Here is a 19,809-nt window from a genome sequence, read left to right on the forward strand (position 1 = left end):
TAGATCTCTTTGAAAAACAGACCAGATTTTACAGCCAGAATGTAAGAAGGACTGTTGAAGGACGGGTAGACGGTCTAGATCATGTGCAGACCGGCACCGCTGTTGCCTCAGTCACCGGACCCCGCCCCTGGACGATTGAATAGATCCATCATATTACTCTCGTGAACGGCCGCCATCTATCAGTCGCCCGGACGGGCCCTTTTTCCTTCCACGTTTAGGATAAATAAAATTACTACAGCTTCTACACGTCTATAAGCTTTCGTGGTTAGTAATTATATCACGACAGGGGGGGAGCAGGGGGGACTTTATTAACTTGTTCGCTGCCCCAAGGAAGCAGTAAGGAATGGTACATGTGGTTCGCGTTCCGTTACAAATTTTGCGCTACACTTGGCGCCTTTGATTCGAATGTAAGTGTGTGTGTGTTTTAGGTTATTTTATATAAATAATTCACAATTTTTAAGCATTTCTGAGTTTTAAAACTGCTACTAACTAAATATACACACAAAAAAGGCATTCCTTCTTGCTGATTGCTCTTTTGCCATCTCCTATACTCTCTGCCTTTCAATCACACCCATAGCGACGTGGTCAGTCCCGCCGTGGTCGGCTATTACACTGGCCCTTTCCAAGTTTGCGGAGACTTTTTTTAAAGATATTTACGTACAACGCAACGTGTTTAAGCTCACAAAATGGTAATAAATAAATACACACACACAAACAAAAAAAAAAGCCGTAGCAGATGCCTCAGTCTGCCTTAGCCTGAGTAAATCACGTTAAACTTAGCACAAACTATCATACACAACACACGCTCTGCCTGTCTGTCCTGTGGCCACTCACCCGGAACCCATTCACACCCGAACGTTCACCCGGAACGCTGCCGACAGCTCGTTCGACGGGAAGCAGGCGAAATCGGCCTTGGCCGCACGGTGCGGCTTTCGGCTAAGATACTCCTGCATCACGTCGCACGCCAGCTGCTCCGCCCTGGCCCGGACCTGCGTCTGGTGTTGCTTCTGCTGGTTCTCGTGGTCGCGGATCGTTTTCGACACGCTACCGTGCACGGTATAGGTGGTCGGTATTTCGGCCCCCTTCACCAGCGCCATGATCAGCTCGTGCTTGACGCGTGTAATCTGCTGCTCCAGCTCCTGGATACGGTCGTCCTTCGGCTGGGGTACGTGCAGCGGTTCCAGCCCGGCCAGTATCTTGCGGTACTCGCTCGCCTGCACCTTCAGCCGCTCGGAGCGTTCGTCCTTGAAGGCACGCTTCAGCAGCGACAGCTCCTGGGCGATGTAGGGCGAGCTGGCCGAAATGTCCAGCGCGGTCGTCGTCTTCAGGTCGACCTTGCGCGAGCTGAACGATTTCAGCTTATCGCGCAGGCTGCTCTTTTCGCTCTCGAGCGAATCGATGTCGCTCTGCAGGTGGTCCATCGTTTCCTCGAACTCTTTCTCCTTCCTGTGGGAGAGAGAGAGAGAGAGAAAGGTGGATCAATAATGCCTCGATAACGTAGCCGAAATAGCAATCAACACCGAACACGTACTGCTTCAGCTTGGCGCACACTTCCTCGTACTGCTTCTGGAGGCGCGTCGTGTTCGTCTCGTGGTCCTGCTGCAGCACGGACAGCTTCTTCTCGGCCAAATCCTTCCGTATCTGCATCTCGGACAGCTCGTTCTGCTTCAGCTTGGCGGCGAGCTTGAGCTGCCGTATTTCGGCCTCCCGATTCTCGAGCGTGGCCGTGAGCGTTTTCGTCTCCTCCAGCTGCTTCTTCACTGCCTGCGCCCGCAGTATGATCGGTGCGACCGGTTTCTCCTCCGGCTTGGCGGCGTTCGTGGCGGAAATGATTTCGTACTCGTGGTCGAGCAGATACTGTGCCAGCTGGCCCATGTCGGTGCTGGCCGCACTCAGCACGGTGCGCACGTTCTGCGACGGGCCGAGATCGTCCTGCTCGTACACCTTCTCGCAACCGTTCGACAGGATTTCCCACAGCTTGTCGTGCGGCACGGCCGTTTCCGTCTCCGGGTCGAGCGTGACCAGCGCGAGACATTGGCGCGTCGCGTAGAACAGGACGCTCATCACCCGGTTCAGTGCTTCGGCGGTACGCTTCAGGTTGAGCAGCGTGTTCATCGACAGGTTGCACTTGGTGATGGCTACATCCTGTGGCAGGCGGCGCTTGATCAGCTTCAGCTGCTGGCGTATGCTTTCCACGTTCTGCAGGATGTACTGGAGCAGCAGTCCGGAGTCGCTCGTCTCATCGCCGGGCTGGAAGGTAGAAGGGGGAGTTAGAGAAGCAGCACATCGTTTTACCCCACCAGCAACGTACCTTAATCAGTATCTTAACGATGTTGGAATCGTTCGCGATCGAATCGCAGGCCGCACTGATCGACGCGGTACAGTCGCGCACGATTTGCGTCTCGTTGACGAGATCCTCCCCGGTCAGCAGCACCACGTACATCGCGTTGAAGAATGTGACGCACTTCTCGAGATCTGGTGGAAGGAAGATGGGGAAGATGGGAAAGCATTACTCTCTCTCTCTCTCTCCGCCGCCGCCCCACACTTACTGTCCGTGGAAGAGTTCTCGTCCAGCTGGTTCGCCTTCAGCAGGTCCACTATCTCGTCCACCATCTTCTCCTGCGCCTGCATCTCGGGCAGCGCCGCGCCGATCTTCAGCAGCGTGTCCGCCCTGCAGCCGGTCATGCTGAACAGGAACTGGTGCATGATGCTCTGCAGATTGTGCACGTGGTGCAGCAAACGGGACCGGAAGCCGAACTGTGCCACCTCGTGCCCGGACAGGATCGCGGCCCGATCCATCTGCGGCACGCTCGAGAACCGTTCCCGGGCCTGGCTGACGATGATGCCCGCCTTGAAGACGATGCGCGACACGAGCAGAATGACGAGGATGGCGTCGTGATCACCGCCGCGTGCCATAAACACGTCCGGCATGAACGCGCTCAGGTAGCGCACGTGCTCGTTCGCCTGCGTCAGCTCGATCTGCCGCAGCTGCAGATCGATAGCGCGCGTGAACGCCTTCGATTCGGCAAACATTTGCTTGAAGTCGATCGTTTCGGTGAGCAGGGCGGTGTCCTTGGCTTGCTGCTGCTGCTGCTGCTTGCTCGACTCCTGGTTCAACCGTTCGCGCAGCTCCTGGCACTGTTCGTTCAGCCGCTGGACGAGCTCGCGGAACTTGAGGATCGTCTGATCGCGATCGACGATCGTCTCGAGGGCGGCATCCTTCTCGCGCATCGCTTCCCGCTTGGCGGCGTGCGCCAGATCCAGCTCCTCGCGCATATCCATCTCCAGCTCGTGGTTGCTCTCGACCAGCTGCTCGTGCACCTCCTCGAGCGCCTCCAGTTCGGCCACCTCCTCCTCGAGCGACTTCACCCTATCCTCCAGCTCCATCTTCTTCTCCGCCAGCTGCTCCACCATCTCTTCCGCACCGAGCGCCGCGTCGACCTGCTCCTGCAGATCGCCCAGCTGGGCCTCCAGTTCGTCGATTTTGGCGGAAAACTTTTCCTTCGTGCGCTGCAGTTCGGCCACCTCCGATTTCTTCGTTTCCAGCTCCTTTTCCAGCTTCTGAATTTCGTGCTTCTCGTGGGCGGATAGATCGCGCAGCCGTACGAGCGTTTCCCGCAGGCGGGCATTTTGCTGCTCGAGCTGTTTGAACTCGTAGGTCGATGCTACTACGGCTGATCCGTCACCGCCGGCGCCGCCACCGGCAACACCGCCGCCCAGCTTTGCCTGCATTTCCGTCTTCAAAATTTCCAAATCGAGCGTCAGCTCCTCGATGCGCTCCCTGGCCGTTTCCAGCTCGAGCGCCAGCGTGTCGGCCTTCTCCTCCGCCATCTCCTTGTCGAGCGTGATCAGCTCGACGTTTTCCGCCAGCTCGGACATCTCCTCGCTGTGCAGATCGCGCGCCTCGATCGCGTCCTTCGCCTCCTGCTTCGCCCGCTGCAGATCGCGCTGCAGCAGCGAGTGCGCGTCCATGATTTTGCTCTTGAACTCCACCAGCTGCTCGTACTGCGTTTTCAGCTTGTCGAACTCGCGCAACCGTTCGCGATCCTCCGCGCGGCGCTGCTTGAGCGTTTCGAGCTTCTCGCCCAGATCGCCGTTCAGTTTGCGCAGCTCGTCCGCCTCCTGCTGCAGCTGCAGCAGGTGGATGCGATCCTCGGTCGAGGAGCCGGCTGGGGCGGGAGTCGGGCCAGGCGACGGCGAGATGAGCGATTGGCCCGGGGTGAACTGTGGTTTGAGCGTTTCCACGAACCCGGTCTCGACGAACGAGGCACGCTTGGACGTTTGCAGCGATTCCGGCGGGCTCATGTGCGATCGTTGCAGTGGTTCGTGCCGGTCGGGTTTCACCATGGTCGGGATGGAGGAGACCGGCGTCGGGATGGAGGATTGGCCCGCCGACGCTCGTTCGCTGCCCGGTGAGGTTAGCTGCGTTTTGGAACCGAGCGAGCTGGTGCTCCGGTTGAGCGACATTCGAGAGCTAAACGGATGACGGAGGACGGATGGTTTGTATTATAGAGCAGCCGACTTTTTCGGTTGGCATAGGTAGCAAATGTACAACGAAACACACACAAACACACACACTCAGACATACAGAACATTTTGCGTGTTGGCGTGTGAAGAGACACACTGCTCGGGCACATATCTACATACAAGGAACGTTCAGCTGTACAACAGAGCAAGCGTGAAATGATACGGTTGGAAGAAGCGAAAGAATCCAACAATGTGCAGCAGAACGAAGGGAACGAAGACCGATCCGCGGGGATATCGGCCAGCGCCAGATAGAAAAACCATACCAAAAGGAACAAACATAATTTCAATTGCGACAAAAGGGGCGGATGTGATCGGAATAGCCATGCAGAAGGAAGCAAATACAGGCATCACAGGGTGTGATGCACAGGCAGAACAATAGGAAGGAACAGAAACATAATTGCTAGGCTTGAGGTATGATTGTAAGAATAACCTGGATGTTGACAGTGTCATTGTCATGGAGGCGCGCTTCGTTTGCGGCTGCTTGACCGGCGACTTCCGGCGCACCCTGTCGTTGGTCGGGTTGACGGGTCGGTTGGGGAAGCACGTGGCGTGGAACAGGAAGGATGGATGAAGGGGGGGTTGAATGATGATCAATGATGTTGTGTGTCGAACAATGGGGAATTAAAGGACGACGATCGGAAGGATCCGGTTCAGGTTGTTAGTATGCGGAGTAGCGTCCACGTTATTACATAGATGGAACGATGGTACATAGAGAGAGAGAGAGAGCGAGAGAGAGAGAAAGAGGGCATATGAAAAAGAAAAGAGAAATAGATTATGGGTTAAATTTCGCAATTGCTGTAATGGAATCTGCTACTCTACTTCCTAAATTATTCACGGGGAAGTATAGGGAAAAAATGATAAAATCTTACAGTAAACTAAACATTTTGAAAACCAAAGCTGTATGAAATTTGTGGGGAAGGAATCGTCGGACTCTACAGGATGTTTGTTTGTTGGCGTTGGGCTTTCTTCACTTACGCGGTTGGCTTGGCCGTAAACGTTTGCGTCGATCCAGGCATGGAGGCAAGCGATCGAACAGAGCCCGCACTAGCGACAGACCGTCGTGGAGTGAGCATTGAAATATATAACAAACAGGGTTACGTTAGATTACTTTTCCCGGCCCGGAGTCCTTCTGCTAAGCATAAGGAGGCAGTTTAGAACAAACAGCAGAACTTGAAGCTGCACGCAACGATGGACACGAGATGGGATTCGAGCAAATGAGTTCGGGTGAAATAATTTCGTCGCCCGGTTGCCGATTGACCGCAAATGATGGGTGTTGTGAATTGTGTGGTGACTGAAAAAACATCTATAATACGACTATAAACTATTACCAACAGCAATCCTTTCGTCGGACGATACACGTGTGCGCTAAAAAAACTGTGTTTCTGACTAATAACAACCATTCAGAAGGGATTTTTTTTTGTTGCACAAATTGCGCTATAAGTTTGTGTGGTGTGAACCATATATAACCATCCATATCGGGGAACACAGTACTATTATTGTTGTGGGGATAAACTTAAGCCAAACGTTGCGCTACGCATATGGTGGATGATGAGATGAGTTAAGTCGCGGATCGCTTGAATTTAAACAGCGTTGATAACAAAAAAAAAACGGATGAAAGATGAGCTTGAGTTATTGTTAGACACTTACGGTACTCTGCCAGTTGTACGCTTAGCACTAGCGGGGTTTTACAACGACAAAAGTAGTTACAGGTGTATAAGATGGTAGGTGGAAGAGAAAGACGGAAGAGAGAGATAGTTTCTGGTGGCACAGACAGACGTGACGGCAACAATGGGTCTCCCGGAGTGAATGGACAAATGGCGGGGGGGGGAGGGGCACCAGGCACATGAGATTACCCGCTCCCGGTCGCGCATGGAGTATTCTTGTCCTACTAACCTGCTCAAACGGGACCTCGGCTTTTCATCCGGTGTTTGTGCATCCTCAAGCGGATTACCAGCATCATCGATAAACATCAGCTGCGTTGGCCGCACGAACATTCCGTAGTTTTCCTCACACTGAAACAAAACCGTCGAGATGTTAGTTGGATGAGTTCGCCACCGTACAGGAGGGTGCTTTGGCGGCTGTTACCGAAAAGTACTGATGTCCCTTTATCGATCCATTGTTCTTCCCCTTGGCTTCGTCCAAAATTACGCCAACCCATTTGCCGACCGCAAACGAGGTCATGCCGACGTACGCGATCGTGCCACGCACATCCTTTCCGGTCAGTTCGACCCGCTGCCCAACCTTAAGATACTTTTCGGCCATATCGGTACGGTTCCCGGGGGGCGTTCCGTTCCCTCTCTGGGTCAGTGGCTGTGGCGAGTTGTTGCTGTTGCTGTTGCTTTCACTGCGAAGAACGGCGCGTTGATGTCATCATTGATTTCATTTCTTCACAGGTTGGAATGGAGCTCCAAGGGAAGCTCCTGCACCGGATTACAATTACCTGTTGTGTTTGTGCGCGTGGTACAACGGTCGTTCTAGCAGGCGTCGTGTACCGAACGATGGAACCGATTTTGCTACACGTTTCACAATAAATAAGCAATAATTGTGTACATTTTGAACACCGTGCCCTATGCAATCACAAGAAATGTAATTTGGCAATAGCACAAGCAAAAAAAAAAGGCTGAAGTTTTGACATTTCGTCCAATGACAGTAGTTGGCCGCGAGCGATTCGAGCAGCATTCGAGTATGGGTCAGATTCGAGCAGGTCTCGCAGCGTTGGGATTCTCATTTGCGTGAGCGGTGCGTGAGAAATGCTCTTCTCTTGCCGGCATATTTAGCTCACTTGCGCACGAGGGCACGCCGTCGTTTTGCCAATGAAATTTCTTTTCGTAAATGGATTTTTATTGTTTTGGGGAAATTGGACAGCGAAACATTTTTTTTATATGAAGAAAATAAACTATTGTTAGTAGTTTGGAAGCTGTGAAAAATGAGCCTCTCTCTGAGCGCTTGTACCGTTCTTGTAACGCACCGTTACAAGCCTGACATGGATTCGGCATGTAATGGAGAATCCTTCAAAGATTGAGCGCTTATAATGGCTATACGATCATCCATGATCGTTCAGCTTGCTCGTGGAGTCTTGAAGAATATAACTTCATAAAATTTGAGCCTATTTATATGAGGCAAAGTTCCTTTCTTTGGAGAATTTATCATATCATATCATATCATTCAAGCATGTTTCATCTATTTACGCCTCCGAACCGGCGGTTAAGCTTCTGTTTATCCATTTGATTCAAATCGATTCGCCGTAAAGCAAACAAGACATTTGGAGTTTGGAACATCCCTATCCTCCAAGAATTTTCGGCAAGCAAACATATTGAAGGAACCGCACGCGCATATTGATTTAAATAAAGTGCTATTGATCAACCAAATGTAGGTCATGTAAAATGTGGGACAAGGTGCCCGGTTTGAAATGAATCAGCCAAATTTGATAGCTTCTATCACTTCCGAGCAAAAGACTATCGAGCCCGTGATAAAGAGCCCCTAATCTGCTAATCGATATGTATTTCCAGAAGCTCCAGATATTCTTTCAGGGGCTCGTTCTGTGACGAATTTACATCCCCCCCCCCCCCTCTGAGAACACTAAGGAATGACTCCTCAAAATGCTAGTCGAACGAACGCCGTTACGAAAATGGTTCAAAAATCGATTCTGATGCTCTCTCGTTATGATTCATGTGGGTGTTGTGCTCGCGTGTTTCTGTGCTGCTGTTATTGTTGGGGCCCTCTAACGCCGAGCTTAAGACACGGTAAGCAACAGAAACGAAGAATGGACGGAAACGAGGAGACCGTGCAAAAGGTGCGTCTTCATCGTGCATAATACGCGACCCACCGAATCCAGCGAATGGTACGAACAAAAAAAGGCGGGATTCCACGGTCGCCGCCGTACGCTCGGCTACTACTTCGCATTCTTGATTTTGCCGCGAATTATAAAAGAAGATCATCTGGGCGCGAAACAAGTTAGTCCATCGTAGAACGTGTTTCGCGACGTGTCTCGGCGTTCTGGCGGTGTTCGGGTGGCTACAGAACTCGTTGTTGTGTGTTCGGGGAGATTGATGATTCGCAGGTAATAATGTGCGATCATCTCGGGCTGGCGTGATTAAGGTGGATTAATCGAGCGAAAGATATACACACAAACCGTGATCGTGGTCGTTGATCTCAAACCTGCTCGCGAGGATCTGTAGTGTGAGCCATGGGGCAGTGTAAAAAATCGGTTATTGCTGCGAGCGTGATCGCGGTGGTGGTTGGGATTTTGTGTGGAAAAACAACGGTCCATGCTCAGTTCTACAGTTTAAGCTTTGGCACGGATGAAAGCTACAACACGGCGCCGGTTGTACAGCAGACGGCCCCGGCCGGACCCGCCCAGCAGGAGATCCGCCAAAAGGTGACCCCACTCGAGGCGATGATCGACAAGACGAATCATCTTGGGTTTCGCGTGCTTCATCAGCATTCGAAGGGGAATCGCAACAATATAGCGTTTTCACCGTGTGCCTTGGCAAGCATTCTGGTGGCGCTGTATGAAGGATCGGCCGGTCAGAGTGCGGCCGAACTGCACGAACAGCTGGTCGTGCCGTACGATAAGGATGTGCTGCGGGTCGGATACCGGGACATCCATCGCAGGCTGCGAAGTTATTTCTACCAAAGGGAAAACTTGCTGAATGGACTCAGCTTGAGTAGTGAAAATATTACGATAAGGTGAGTATCGCGGCGGGCCCACTCTTAAGCTTCCGGAGCTTGATTCTCATTCACCTACACATTAGGCCAGAGTACGAATCGGTGCTTAAGTTTTATGGATACGATTTGGACAACATACCCGAGATGCGAATGTCTACCACTACAACACCAATGCCCGCAACCACGACTGAATTCGAACAGGAAGAAACGACGACCGATGCCACTACTGATGTGGGAAACTCTACCGATTCGATCGATACTTCCACAACGATGCCATTGCCCGACGAGACAACCACAGCAACGGACGATGTAACCACGACGGAAGCATCATCGAGCACAGAAGAAAGTGTCGACGCGGATAGCACGGGCACCACCATTCCGATCGAACCAACGGAAGCATCTACAACCGAGCCAGAAACGACGGAGGAACCCACAACCGTGGAAGGGGACGAACCGACGGAAGAAACGGGCGGTGGTGAAAAGCGTCGACGAAATCTTCGCAAACGTGGTCAACGCCTACTACATCGCCGCAATCCGAACTCACCGCAACGCAGACGATCGCTGCGCCTAAAGCGTCAACCGGAGGAGATCGACATCGTAAGCCACCAGCGCTTTTTGCAGAACTTTTTACTGCAAGACGTAACGACCGGTGCACCGCCGATGCTGGCGACGGCCGGCTTTCTATCGCCCGGAGTAGCCGACAGTACGGTACGGAAGAATCCGTTCCTTCAGCAGCCGGATGCCGATTACCGGCTGCTGGACGACACGATCGAGCACAACTTCTACCTCACGGCAGCGGATATCGTGAAGGTACCGTACAAGGTGTACAACACGATCCTGAAGTACGCGTACATCGAGCGGCTCCAGTCGACCGTTCTCGAGCTGGAGCTGGATTCGGACGATTACAAGCTGCTGCTCATACTGCCGGACTACGAGTTCGGGCTGGGCAATGTGATGAAGCTGCTGCAGATCGGCGTAAATGTGCCGAGCCTGCGCGAGGTGACGGACCAGATGAGTCCGACCTGGGTGAAGACGATCGTGCCGAAGTTTAGTCTGAAGGGAAACATCATTCTAACGAGCGATCTGCAAAACGTAAGCCTGGTGTGGCTTTGGGTGAGCAAATTCGAACATTCGACCTCTATTGTGTGTGCGTTTCCCATCCACAGTTGGGCGTGAACGATATCTTTGAACCGTCCCGGGCCGACTTCTCCCTCATGACCGAAGATCCAACCGTGTACGCGAAGCACATCGAACAATCGATCAACGTGAACATCCGGACGCATTCGCTGCAGCAGCTAAAGCGTAATTATGCAACACCACGAGCACGGCACGGCACGAGCGATTGTAGCATTCTTATGTTTCTGCATGACCGATGGCTCTAATTGCCCGATGCACTGGGCTGGGTGCATTCGGTAATCAATTGTGCCACCGGGAGGTTTGCGTCTCGTTCGTTTTGGCCGTGCTCGAGAGTATGTCGCGTGCGTGGCTTTGCTTACAAATGTTCCGTTTCCTTGCAGGGTTTACGTCGCTCTACAAGAACCCGGTCGAGCTTGCCGTCAACTATCCGTTTCTGTTCTGCATCCTAGACAACGAGCTCGATCTGGCCCTAATGGTCGGCAGAATACTTAATCCACTGAACGCACGTATACACTAAGGAAAGGTTTTTGTTGTCCGGCGCCACTCGCTGGGTCGCCGAATTTTCTAATAAAGCACCAAGCGTTAACCTGTACCGTTCTTAGAGGGTTGGGTTTTATTTTTCCTACTACTGCCTACTACTAGTTCGCTGCACACGATCACGATCCCTGCTGACACTCAGACATACACACACACACTTTTACAACGCTATGGTTCGCGGCAACTCGGTTGCCGTACTCCTACTATACATCGCACACGCATCATCACATATACAATCGCTCACATTTAATTACGGCCTAGCGAAACAACGAAACAAAAAACAAAAGCCAACAAAACGCTATCTGAAGTACCTTTTGCAGTGTGCACAGCATTACTAGTTGCTGGCGCCTAATTTACTACCTACACTTATTTGTCTCGTTGGTCTCGGTGGTTCGTTCGGCTGCAGGAAATATTCCGCATTCCCGAAACCGAAACCGGGCACAAACCATCCGCCGATCGTTGTGCATAGTCGTCTTAGCAAACGCTGCTTACAAACGTTTCTATTTGGTATTTACCGATGGGATAGTGCGTCGCGCATTGTATTGGAAGACTTGATTTTTTTGTAGCACGCCTGCACAAAACCGACGGCGTCCTTAAGTCGTGATCCTTCTAAAGGATCGAAGCACACACGCGCACACGCTTGGTGCGCGATTCGGTTGATGAGTGGAACATCACTATCCTCCACAGCCGCTGGATGGGATGTAGGGGTGGGATATAGCGTGGAAGGGTTGGGGGCGGTTGGTGGCAGGTGCATGAACAATCCGACACGGCCTTTTTAAAGCGGACTGGCACTGCCATGCTTATCGGCCACCGGAATGTCCACACTGCTCGAGTGCTGCCTCGCTGTCGCATCAATCTGTGGCGGGATCAGCCCGAAACCGGTGCGCGAGGTGTCAGTGGAAGGCGTTAGTGGATGGAGGAAGGAAAGAGAAAACCGCAATTAGTACACTAATGGCAAAGGGGGCAGGATTGCGTAGCGGGAATGGTCGGGGACATCGGTCGGTGCGTAACATCATTTCGAACATTCCAGCGAGGTCATACGCACATCTCCACCGTTCTCGATAAACTTGGCCATCCGCTGCTTCATGGCGCGGGCAACCGGGGGCGAAAACAGGTCCGTGTTGATGTAGTTACGCTGCTCGTCGAGGTAGATGCGCTCGGTGCCGTGAGCACCGCGCCAGCGCAGCACCAGGCTGGTACCGTACCCGACGACGAACGTCACCAGATAGCCGAGCACGCTAAACCACAGATAAGACAGTCGGTACATGTAGAAGTAGTCGGAGTCGTCGCGCGGCTCTGCCGCCCGCTGGGCCATCGCGAGCGGTAGGCTGGTCTGATTGAACCCTCCAAAGTCGGAACAATCCTCCACGGAAAAGTCGAGCGTTTTTAGCGGTGGCCTTGGCTGGCCGAAGCCTATCCACAGGGAAAATGATAGCCCCACGAGCAGTCCCGTTATCACGCCCTGGATTGTTTTTATTGGAGGTGGGGAAAAAAAAGGAAAGCATGAGAGGAAGCGGCACTACGATTGTTATCGTGAGAGCGCGGTATTGATCGTAACCCGGCGCCGCTAACTTACCCGCTGATTGGCACGCGTGGTGAACATTCCCATGGTGAAGAGCGCAAACAGTGGTCCACCGACGACGCCAAATATCGTGAGCGATGCCTGCAGCACGCCGCCCATCTTCTGTGCGAGGAATGCGACCGCTATGCAGATCACACCGTACAGGAACGCCATCACTTTGCTCGGGAAGCTCGACTGCAGGTCGGGCAGTGGTTTTCGCTTCACCTTCTGGTACAGCGGCTTCAGGTAGTCTTCGAGCGTGACGGCCGCCAGCGAGTTGAGGGCCGCCGATACGGTGGACAGGCTGGCGGAGAAGATACCGGACACGAACAGCCCGGGCAGCCCGGGCATATCGCCCATAGCGTCGACGACGAACAGTGGCATCGTTTGATCGCGCACCTTGATGCGACCCTGCCGCAGTGGGTCACAGTTGCGGTAGAAGTAGTAGATCGCCAGCCCGCTGAACGATGTGCTGAGACTGAGCAGTGAAAGAATGGGCCAGTTCAGCCAGAGGGCTTTCTGGGCGGACTTTAAGTTCTTCACCGTTTTGAGCCGCTGCACTTGCGTCTGGTTGACGGCATACAGGGATAGATAGGTAAACATTCCACCGATCGTCAGTGACCACCAGGTGTGTCGCGTCGTTGGGTTTGGATCGAAGCTGTGAAGCGGGAACAAAACGAAACCTTTATTTAGGGGGGTGGGAGAAAAGAACAAAGCCACAAGAACACTTACTTCCAAATCTCCAACCGGCCACCTTCGGACGCCGCGTCCCATATCGGTCCCAGTCCGCCGGCTTTCACGGCAGCGCAAATAATGACCGCGTAGATGGCGGCAAACATAAGCACCGACTGGAAGACGTCGGTAAACAGGACCGCCTTCATGCCCCCGATCGTCGAGTAGAACGTGCAGATGCCACCGATCGCCAGGATCGAGTACGCCTGGTCGAGCCCGGTCACGGCCTGCAGGGCGAGGGCCGGCGCGTACACGGCAATGCCCATGTACAGTATCATCTGCAGGGTGTAAGCGAGCGAGGCGGCTAGCCGTGTCTTTTTGCCGAACCGTTTCTCGAGATACTGTGGAAAATTAGGGACAGCCGATACTCCGATTAATAATTATGGCTCGTATTAAATTGGCATGGCCGCCATTCCGTACCTCGTACGCACTGCAGGCCTGCAGGCGGAAGAATACTGGCAGGAAGAGGTAGGCCGCGATCGGTGTGGCAAGCCCGTACGAAAGGTTGATGGCCACGAACTGTGTACCGAACTGGTAGTTTTCGTTCGACACACCCAGCAACGTGATCGCGGACATGAAGCTAGCCATCAGGCTGAATGACACCGGCCAGATCGACATGTTGCGATCGGCCAGCAGGTACTCCTGCACGAGCGGGCGAGAAAAGGAGGAAAGAGAACACGGTAAGTATCGCCGGTAGGCCGGTGCTGTTGCTGAGGGTCCAAAGTCCAGCGGAAGATCGCACGATCGTATGCTACACAGGTATATGCTTCGTGGGGTTTCGGTGTGTGCCGTGTGGTCTGAGCGGTAGTTTCGAAGATTTTGAACATTTCTGTTGGGTCAGCCGAATGGTTCGGAGACTTTTTTCTTTAGCACACGAGAACGATGACCCACATCGATGGTTTAAGTTTCATTTCCATGTCACTTCGACACCAGATATTCAATATCTTTGCTGGACTTTGGGAAACCCCGCACTTCTGGAGTCACGTTTGCGGATACGTACCGTGTTAGTCTTCTGTTTGCCACCGGAAAACCGATAATACACTCCGATCCCGGCGGACACGAGCAGCATAGCGATGAACACAACATAGTCCCACACACCGAACGATGACGCCATGATGCCACGAGGAAGGTGCGAGATGCCGGCAGCTTATCAATGATCATATGCCTAATCACTGCAGCGTTGATCGTTGAATGAAGACACTAGAAAGAAACACACACACAAACACACCGGATTAGAAAGCGCAGCTCATGAAGTGTGGCAATGGTCCTAAATTACATTGTTGCCTCCACCGCGCGATTACAAACAACGACGGCCAAATTAATCACCACCCTCCTGCGTGCGTTACACTTGAAACCTCGCCACGTTAAACGGCCAACTGGCGGGACATTCTCACGCGCAGGCCGGACCGGGCTATCTTCTTCACGCTCGGTCCCGATTCGAACGACTGCCAGACGGCGGACGCCATCAGCCTCATTATATGCCGACGGAGGAAATCCGAAAGGAAAGCTCGTCCGGCGGCAATCTCTCGCGCACACACGTTAACAGGGGCCCGGGCGCGCGCTCGCCGAGAGATATCGTTCGAGTAATTGCACGTGCTCAAAGAATCGGTCCCGAGATCGGGTTCGCTGCTTTTGAATGTTTATTTTGTCCACACTGTGGAACTGCCCAGCCCATGCCAGTGCCAGCTCAGGCGCTTTTAACACGCCGACACCGTTTTCGAGTGGATTCAATGAGGGCGTACGGCTCTTCAAAAGCAACGGGAACGCGAGCTTCGGACCTTTGGCAGGAAACTGTGTCAAAAGGGTTAAAGATGGGAACACCGAAAAATATTCGGACCGTACCATTGGAGATCGCGATGCCCTTTCTTCCGTTTCCCGAGCATTGGCGGGAGAGAAACTTTAAAAGGGGTGCAAAGACTTCAACGTGGTATGCGAATAGTCTGATAAAAGAGTGCGGTTTAAGCAATATACATAGATGGCAGAGGTTTCTGGCAATAAAAGATAAGAAATGCTTGAGGAGCACACACTTCGGTCCGATGTAATTGACAGTACTTACACAACTCGCCCGTTGGTAAGCTAATCCCAGACGGTTCCGTATCTTTGCCTTTGAATTGCCACAACCAACACCACCGCGATGCTTCGGAAGACACGAATGCATCAGCTGATTCTGAGATCCGTTGTCTTATCGTCCGTTATGGGCCCCTCAAAAGAACTTCATCATCAAATGCAATCGTCTTCACACACTCTTATACCTGAACTAAAGAGCTTGAATATTTTGCTCAGATTGTTGGAGCTTCTCACAAGTCCTTCGGTGTGGTGTTGTGGTGTGCTGTGATCTCTTCTGTCAACTCATGAGCACAGCAATTAAAGGCACTTAAACGTCTGTCACCACAGGGGCTTCAAATGAGGCTTGCGTGAGGCATCTGCAGTCGCCCTCCCGGGTTATTGTGAAACAATCCCGCCTAATGGGTGCGGTGACTGAGCACCACCGCCGGCAGACGATCGTATGGGGTTTTATTGTTTCAATTATCATACGCTCACTGACTGGACTTTGATCTTTAAGGTCACTTTTCGTGTGCAGACCACCGCCGCTACCCTGTCCTGTAAGGGCGTCCAAATACCGGAGTTGGGATAGGTCGATTGACAGAAAACTGACCTTGTATCCCAATTCTGTGCCCACCATAGATTAGTATCAACAAACGATCGATCACACGCGCTGGACGGATGGTTTGGCTTGCAACATTGTGTACAGCGGGTGCTATCAACAGGATGAAGGCATATTGTAAAATCACTAATCGAGTGTCATTATGACACCCGATAAGACACATCTCCATGAAGTCGGGCGCCCGATGCTGATCGTCGTATCTTTCGCGTTTGTACCACGATTGTACCCGTAAGACGACGCCGCACAGATGAGAATATTAGCAGCTGATAAGACATCTCACCCACATAAGATTGCTCCGTAAATGAGGTTTGCAGATATAACAGCAGCGGGAGCGTGTGGTTGTTTATTTTCACCGCCACCCAACTCAAGGGAACCTCCTCCTATTGATAATCGACGTCCGTTTAACTCGCACCCCATTAGACAAGGATGGGAAGGATAAGGAAGCCACAAAACGGTACGATTTAATTAGTTGGCGATCGGAGCCGGTCGTCAATCTTGGTAAGGCCGACACACTCGACTCGGCGGCAAGCGAACTCGTCGAGGCCTCCCGGGGGATGGGGTTCGATCGTGATAAAGGAGCAGGCGTTTCATTTCACAGTGCGCACCGAAACGATTCGACTTGATTGTACATTTGTTTGCTATTTGAATAACATTGTGCTTACATTGTTAGCGTGTGCAGTGCGCGACACGTATGCAAATGTTATTGAAAACAGCTCGGGTTTACTATTGTTAATAATTATTAAGCTTTTGCTTCGCCTTCTGCTTGCCCGATGCGAATCGGGACTAGTAATGCCGACATGTGCTGTGGTTAATTCAAGGAGAATTACTACGTCTTTGCTATAAGTTGGTGCGAATCGCGATCACGGTACGATGATTGGAGGAGCGCTGGAATATGGGACCGGGTTTCACGATTCGGGGAAGGAAATATTTCCCAACTAATGCCAATCGGTCCGGGGCGCGTCCGTCTAATGGGGCGGTCCGGTGGCCGAGATGACTTACTAGGTGACTAGCAATGTCCATCTTGTCCACGATATCCTTCGTCATTTAGACGGATGCCGGATCAATGTTTCACAACGAAAAATGTTCCTCATCTGTTTTGGACAGAGCTGCTCTAAATCAATTGCTAAAGCTATGATGTTTTGTGTAAATAAAGAACAGATACAGAGCCAACGATGACAGGTTGGGAGGATCTTGAACACAAACGACTACCAGATGAACATTTTTTTTAAATATTTTTTATTGCTGAAGGTTAGTTTAGTCAATGTTTATGCAGCATTAGAAAAGACTTTCTTTTTATTTTTTAAGTTAAATGTGCAAAATTTTGCAAATATCAATTAAATGCATTTTTTAACTTAGTTTCACTTTTATTATGATCGCTTTATTGTGTAGTTGTGTTGTGTTTAAAGATCCCTTGTCATTATTTTTTTTCCAAATTTTGTAAACAAAAACCAAAAATAATATTTATTCCCGGAAGTATACGCACAAAAGCGTTAGTATACTAATTGTTTGGGGAACATGTATTTCCTTCATCAAAATAATTATGTTTTCCTTTTCGTTTTCCCGTTTACCGGTGGGCGCGCCAATTTCAGGCCATACCGTATGACACATTGCCGTTTGCAACACATTTAGCAACATTGTTGCGGCGACAGTTTCGCGTTTTCGGTCGCGATCGTTTGGCTTCTATTTTAGCCGATGCTTTTGTGGCGATTCAGCAAAAAGGAAAGAGACGATTTGCCAGACGACGACGACTGGTGGACGACAGTTTTAGTGGGGAGGGAAAACATAAATCAGTGTCCTAGTGTACGTCTTGCAAATGCGCGTTGTGTGTTATTAAAACATTCTTTGAATAGTTAAAGCTTGGGTTGTTTGGCTAGCAGTGCTGGCAAGCGGTTTCTTGCTTGCACTTTGTTGTATGATGAGGGTTTTTAGGAATTGTGGGCCATGATTACAAAATCATCATCTTGTTAACAGTACCGCCCATTGGAAGAGGTTGATAATGAACTAGTGAAATTTGAAAATAAATTTCCAGCCCATTAAAGCCCCGTCTCTAGCTCGCATGTAAACAGTGTTGAAGCTTCATTTTACATTTGTTACATTCTTCCCACTCATCAGAAGCTCTTATCAAACTTGGAAATGGGAGAGCAAACTAAACGAAACGGAAATCGACCTTGAATTTACGCATGCTCTACGCGCGCCTGTGAGCGAACCGACAAGGCAACACACAACACGTTGTTGTGGCGTTGTCATATGACAGCTATAGTGGCGCCCGGCGCTTCATTGATCGACCAGGAGCAACTGCATGTGGTCAAACCCATACACCCACCCAACCGATAAGAATGTTTGCGTGAGAAAAGAGAGGCATGCAAACGGTCGAAACAGTAGTTTTTTGTCTGTCTGTCTTTTTTTGTGTGCATCGGTTGTGATGAAACAAACCGCGTGCTCGCGAAGAAACTCCACTCTCCGCGCGTACATTCTCCCCTGCCCTCTCGCACGTCTCCTCCGGACGGGTATGGGAATGACGTCACGTGACACGATAAACAAAACACAACCCCAGTTAACTAGATGGGTCAAATTTTCACCAAATAACACCACCATGTTGTTGATGGCGATGATTACTTTGTTTACTTACACGCAATCCCTTCTTGAAGACGGGCCAAATTATATAAGTAGGCACTGCTGGTAATGACGTTTGAAGTTGTTACCGCGCGCACATACACACACACACATGCAAACACTTTTGCTGGTTCGATGAGATTGGTTTGTTAATGAAGGTGTTTTTACTTTGTGCACGTGCAGCTAGTACACCATACAACAACCACGCTATACGAAAGCGCTAACTTGCTCTGCTCTTGCTGATGTGACCTTTGGAACGGAACGGCGGATGGACCAACGTTGGATCCAAGCATCGGACTGGCGGACCAGAATCACAACACTCTCTCTGCTGCACAACCTAATCCCGGAAGACCTTCAGCAAGAAGGGTTTGCTTGCTATTAATCACTGTTGCCCTCCGAAACCAATCACTCCCGGTTTCCCCTATCACTGCGCAGGCCTTTGGTTTGCACAACCAACTGATAAACGATTACTAATCGCAATTTGGAGGTTAATACGTGTTACCGATTTCCAGTGGAAGGGTTTTTAGGCACTAACACGCACTCTGCTCACTCATCTTGGTCACCAGAACCAGCGAAACAAACGGGAACGGAGAAGGATTGTTTTGCACACCGGCACCAGGCGTAACTATGGAGAATGGCGCTCTCGCCAGACTGACGAAACACACATGCAACACCACCCGGTCAGATCGTGTGCAACGTGCGAAAAAGTGAAATGTGCAACATTGCAAAGTATCGCGAAAGGAACGGGCGGGAATTAAAAATAACAAATTCTACGCCGCTCACACTCACTCACGCTACACAACACCCATCGCCCGACACACAATCGGTGCTGAGGGTCAACCGCCAAGGTATCCCGCACGAATGCTTTTGTAAACACACGCACACTCACTCACGCATGGGAGGCCAAATTTTTGTCAGCCACTTGCTGGATGAAAGACGCACGTGTCGGGGAAGGTGAGTGGTACGGAGCTTCAAAATTTCTCCCCAAAAAACTTTTCACATTTAAACGATGGTATCACTTTCTCGCACACAAATCACAACAGTGATGCAACAGCAATGGAACGGAGGTGCCAAACGATAGGTGGTCACGATGCGTTAACGCGTGCTCGCTTTATCACAATCACAGTCGAATTTTCCTGGCGGTGGAAAAAATCTCGCCGGAAAAGCGTGAAAATAGCGCTACCGAACATCGGCGTGTGCGTCCGTCAGCTGAGAAGACACGAATAGTAAGGTCAGCGTTCGGTTATTCGTGGAGAAGGTGCACGAACCACGAGCAACTGAACGGGCACGGATAATCGGGTCTGGTTGCAATGACAGTGTACAGTGCGTGTCGAAAAGCAATGGGTGTGCGCGCGTGGAAATGAAGAAA

The 19,809-nt window shown here is 51.2% G+C and overlaps 3 protein-coding genes across 9 annotated transcripts; 1 reads left to right on the forward strand and 2 right to left on the reverse strand.

The window, feature by feature from the left end:
• Positions 1-250: 250 nt before the first annotated feature.
• On the reverse strand, positions 251-7,149 carry LOC118503014 (dynactin subunit 1). Of its 6 annotated transcripts, XM_036035832.1 has the most exons (10): positions 6,968-7,149; positions 6,613-6,871; positions 6,421-6,539; positions 6,175-6,201; positions 5,503-5,571; positions 4,958-5,032; positions 2,550-4,474; positions 2,312-2,475; positions 1,532-2,250; positions 251-1,446 (listed from the first exon to the last, which is right to left on the reverse strand). In XM_036035832.1, exons 2-10 carry the CDS (start codon positions 6,787-6,789, stop codon positions 846-848), a joined length of 3,876 nt encoding a protein of 1,291 aa, XP_035891725.1. In that variant the 5' UTR covers positions 6,790-6,871; positions 6,968-7,149; the 3' UTR covers positions 251-845. The 6 variants fall into 6 exon arrangements, with proteins under 6 accessions (XP_035891725.1, XP_035891727.1, XP_035891728.1 ...); XM_036035834.1 differs by lacking the exon at positions 4,958-5,032; XM_036035833.1 differs by lacking the exon at positions 6,175-6,201 and having other exon boundaries at positions 846-1,446.
• Positions 7,150-7,481: 332 nt separating this feature from the next.
• Positions 7,482-10,928, forward strand: LOC118503021. Its single transcript, XM_036035845.1, has 4 exons — positions 7,482-9,216; positions 9,282-10,287; positions 10,362-10,497; positions 10,713-10,928. Exons 1-4 carry the CDS (start codon positions 8,714-8,716, stop codon positions 10,847-10,849), a joined length of 1,782 nt encoding a protein of 593 aa, XP_035891738.1. The 5' UTR covers positions 7,482-8,713; the 3' UTR covers positions 10,850-10,928.
• Positions 10,923-19,666, reverse strand: LOC118503020 (putative sodium-dependent multivitamin transporter). 2 transcript variants are annotated; one of them, XM_036035844.1, is made up of 7 exons: positions 18,457-19,666; positions 14,163-14,362; positions 13,583-13,804; positions 13,163-13,503; positions 12,446-13,088; positions 11,915-12,331; positions 10,923-11,725 (listed from the first exon to the last, which is right to left on the reverse strand). In XM_036035844.1, exons 2-7 carry the CDS (start codon positions 14,274-14,276, stop codon positions 11,645-11,647), a joined length of 1,818 nt encoding a protein of 605 aa, XP_035891737.1. In that variant the 5' UTR covers positions 14,277-14,362; positions 18,457-19,666; the 3' UTR covers positions 10,923-11,644. The 2 variants fall into 2 exon arrangements, with proteins under 2 accessions (XP_035891737.1, XP_035891736.1); XM_036035843.1 differs by lacking the exon at positions 18,457-19,666 and adding an exon at positions 14,439-14,846.
• Positions 19,667-19,809: the final 143 nt, after the last annotated feature.

Source organism: Anopheles stephensi, chromosome 2 (genome assembly GCF_013141755.1).
Source record: "Anopheles stephensi strain Indian chromosome 2, UCI_ANSTEP_V1.0, whole genome shotgun sequence".
NCBI lineage: Eukaryota > Metazoa > Arthropoda > Insecta > Diptera > Culicidae > Anopheles > Anopheles stephensi.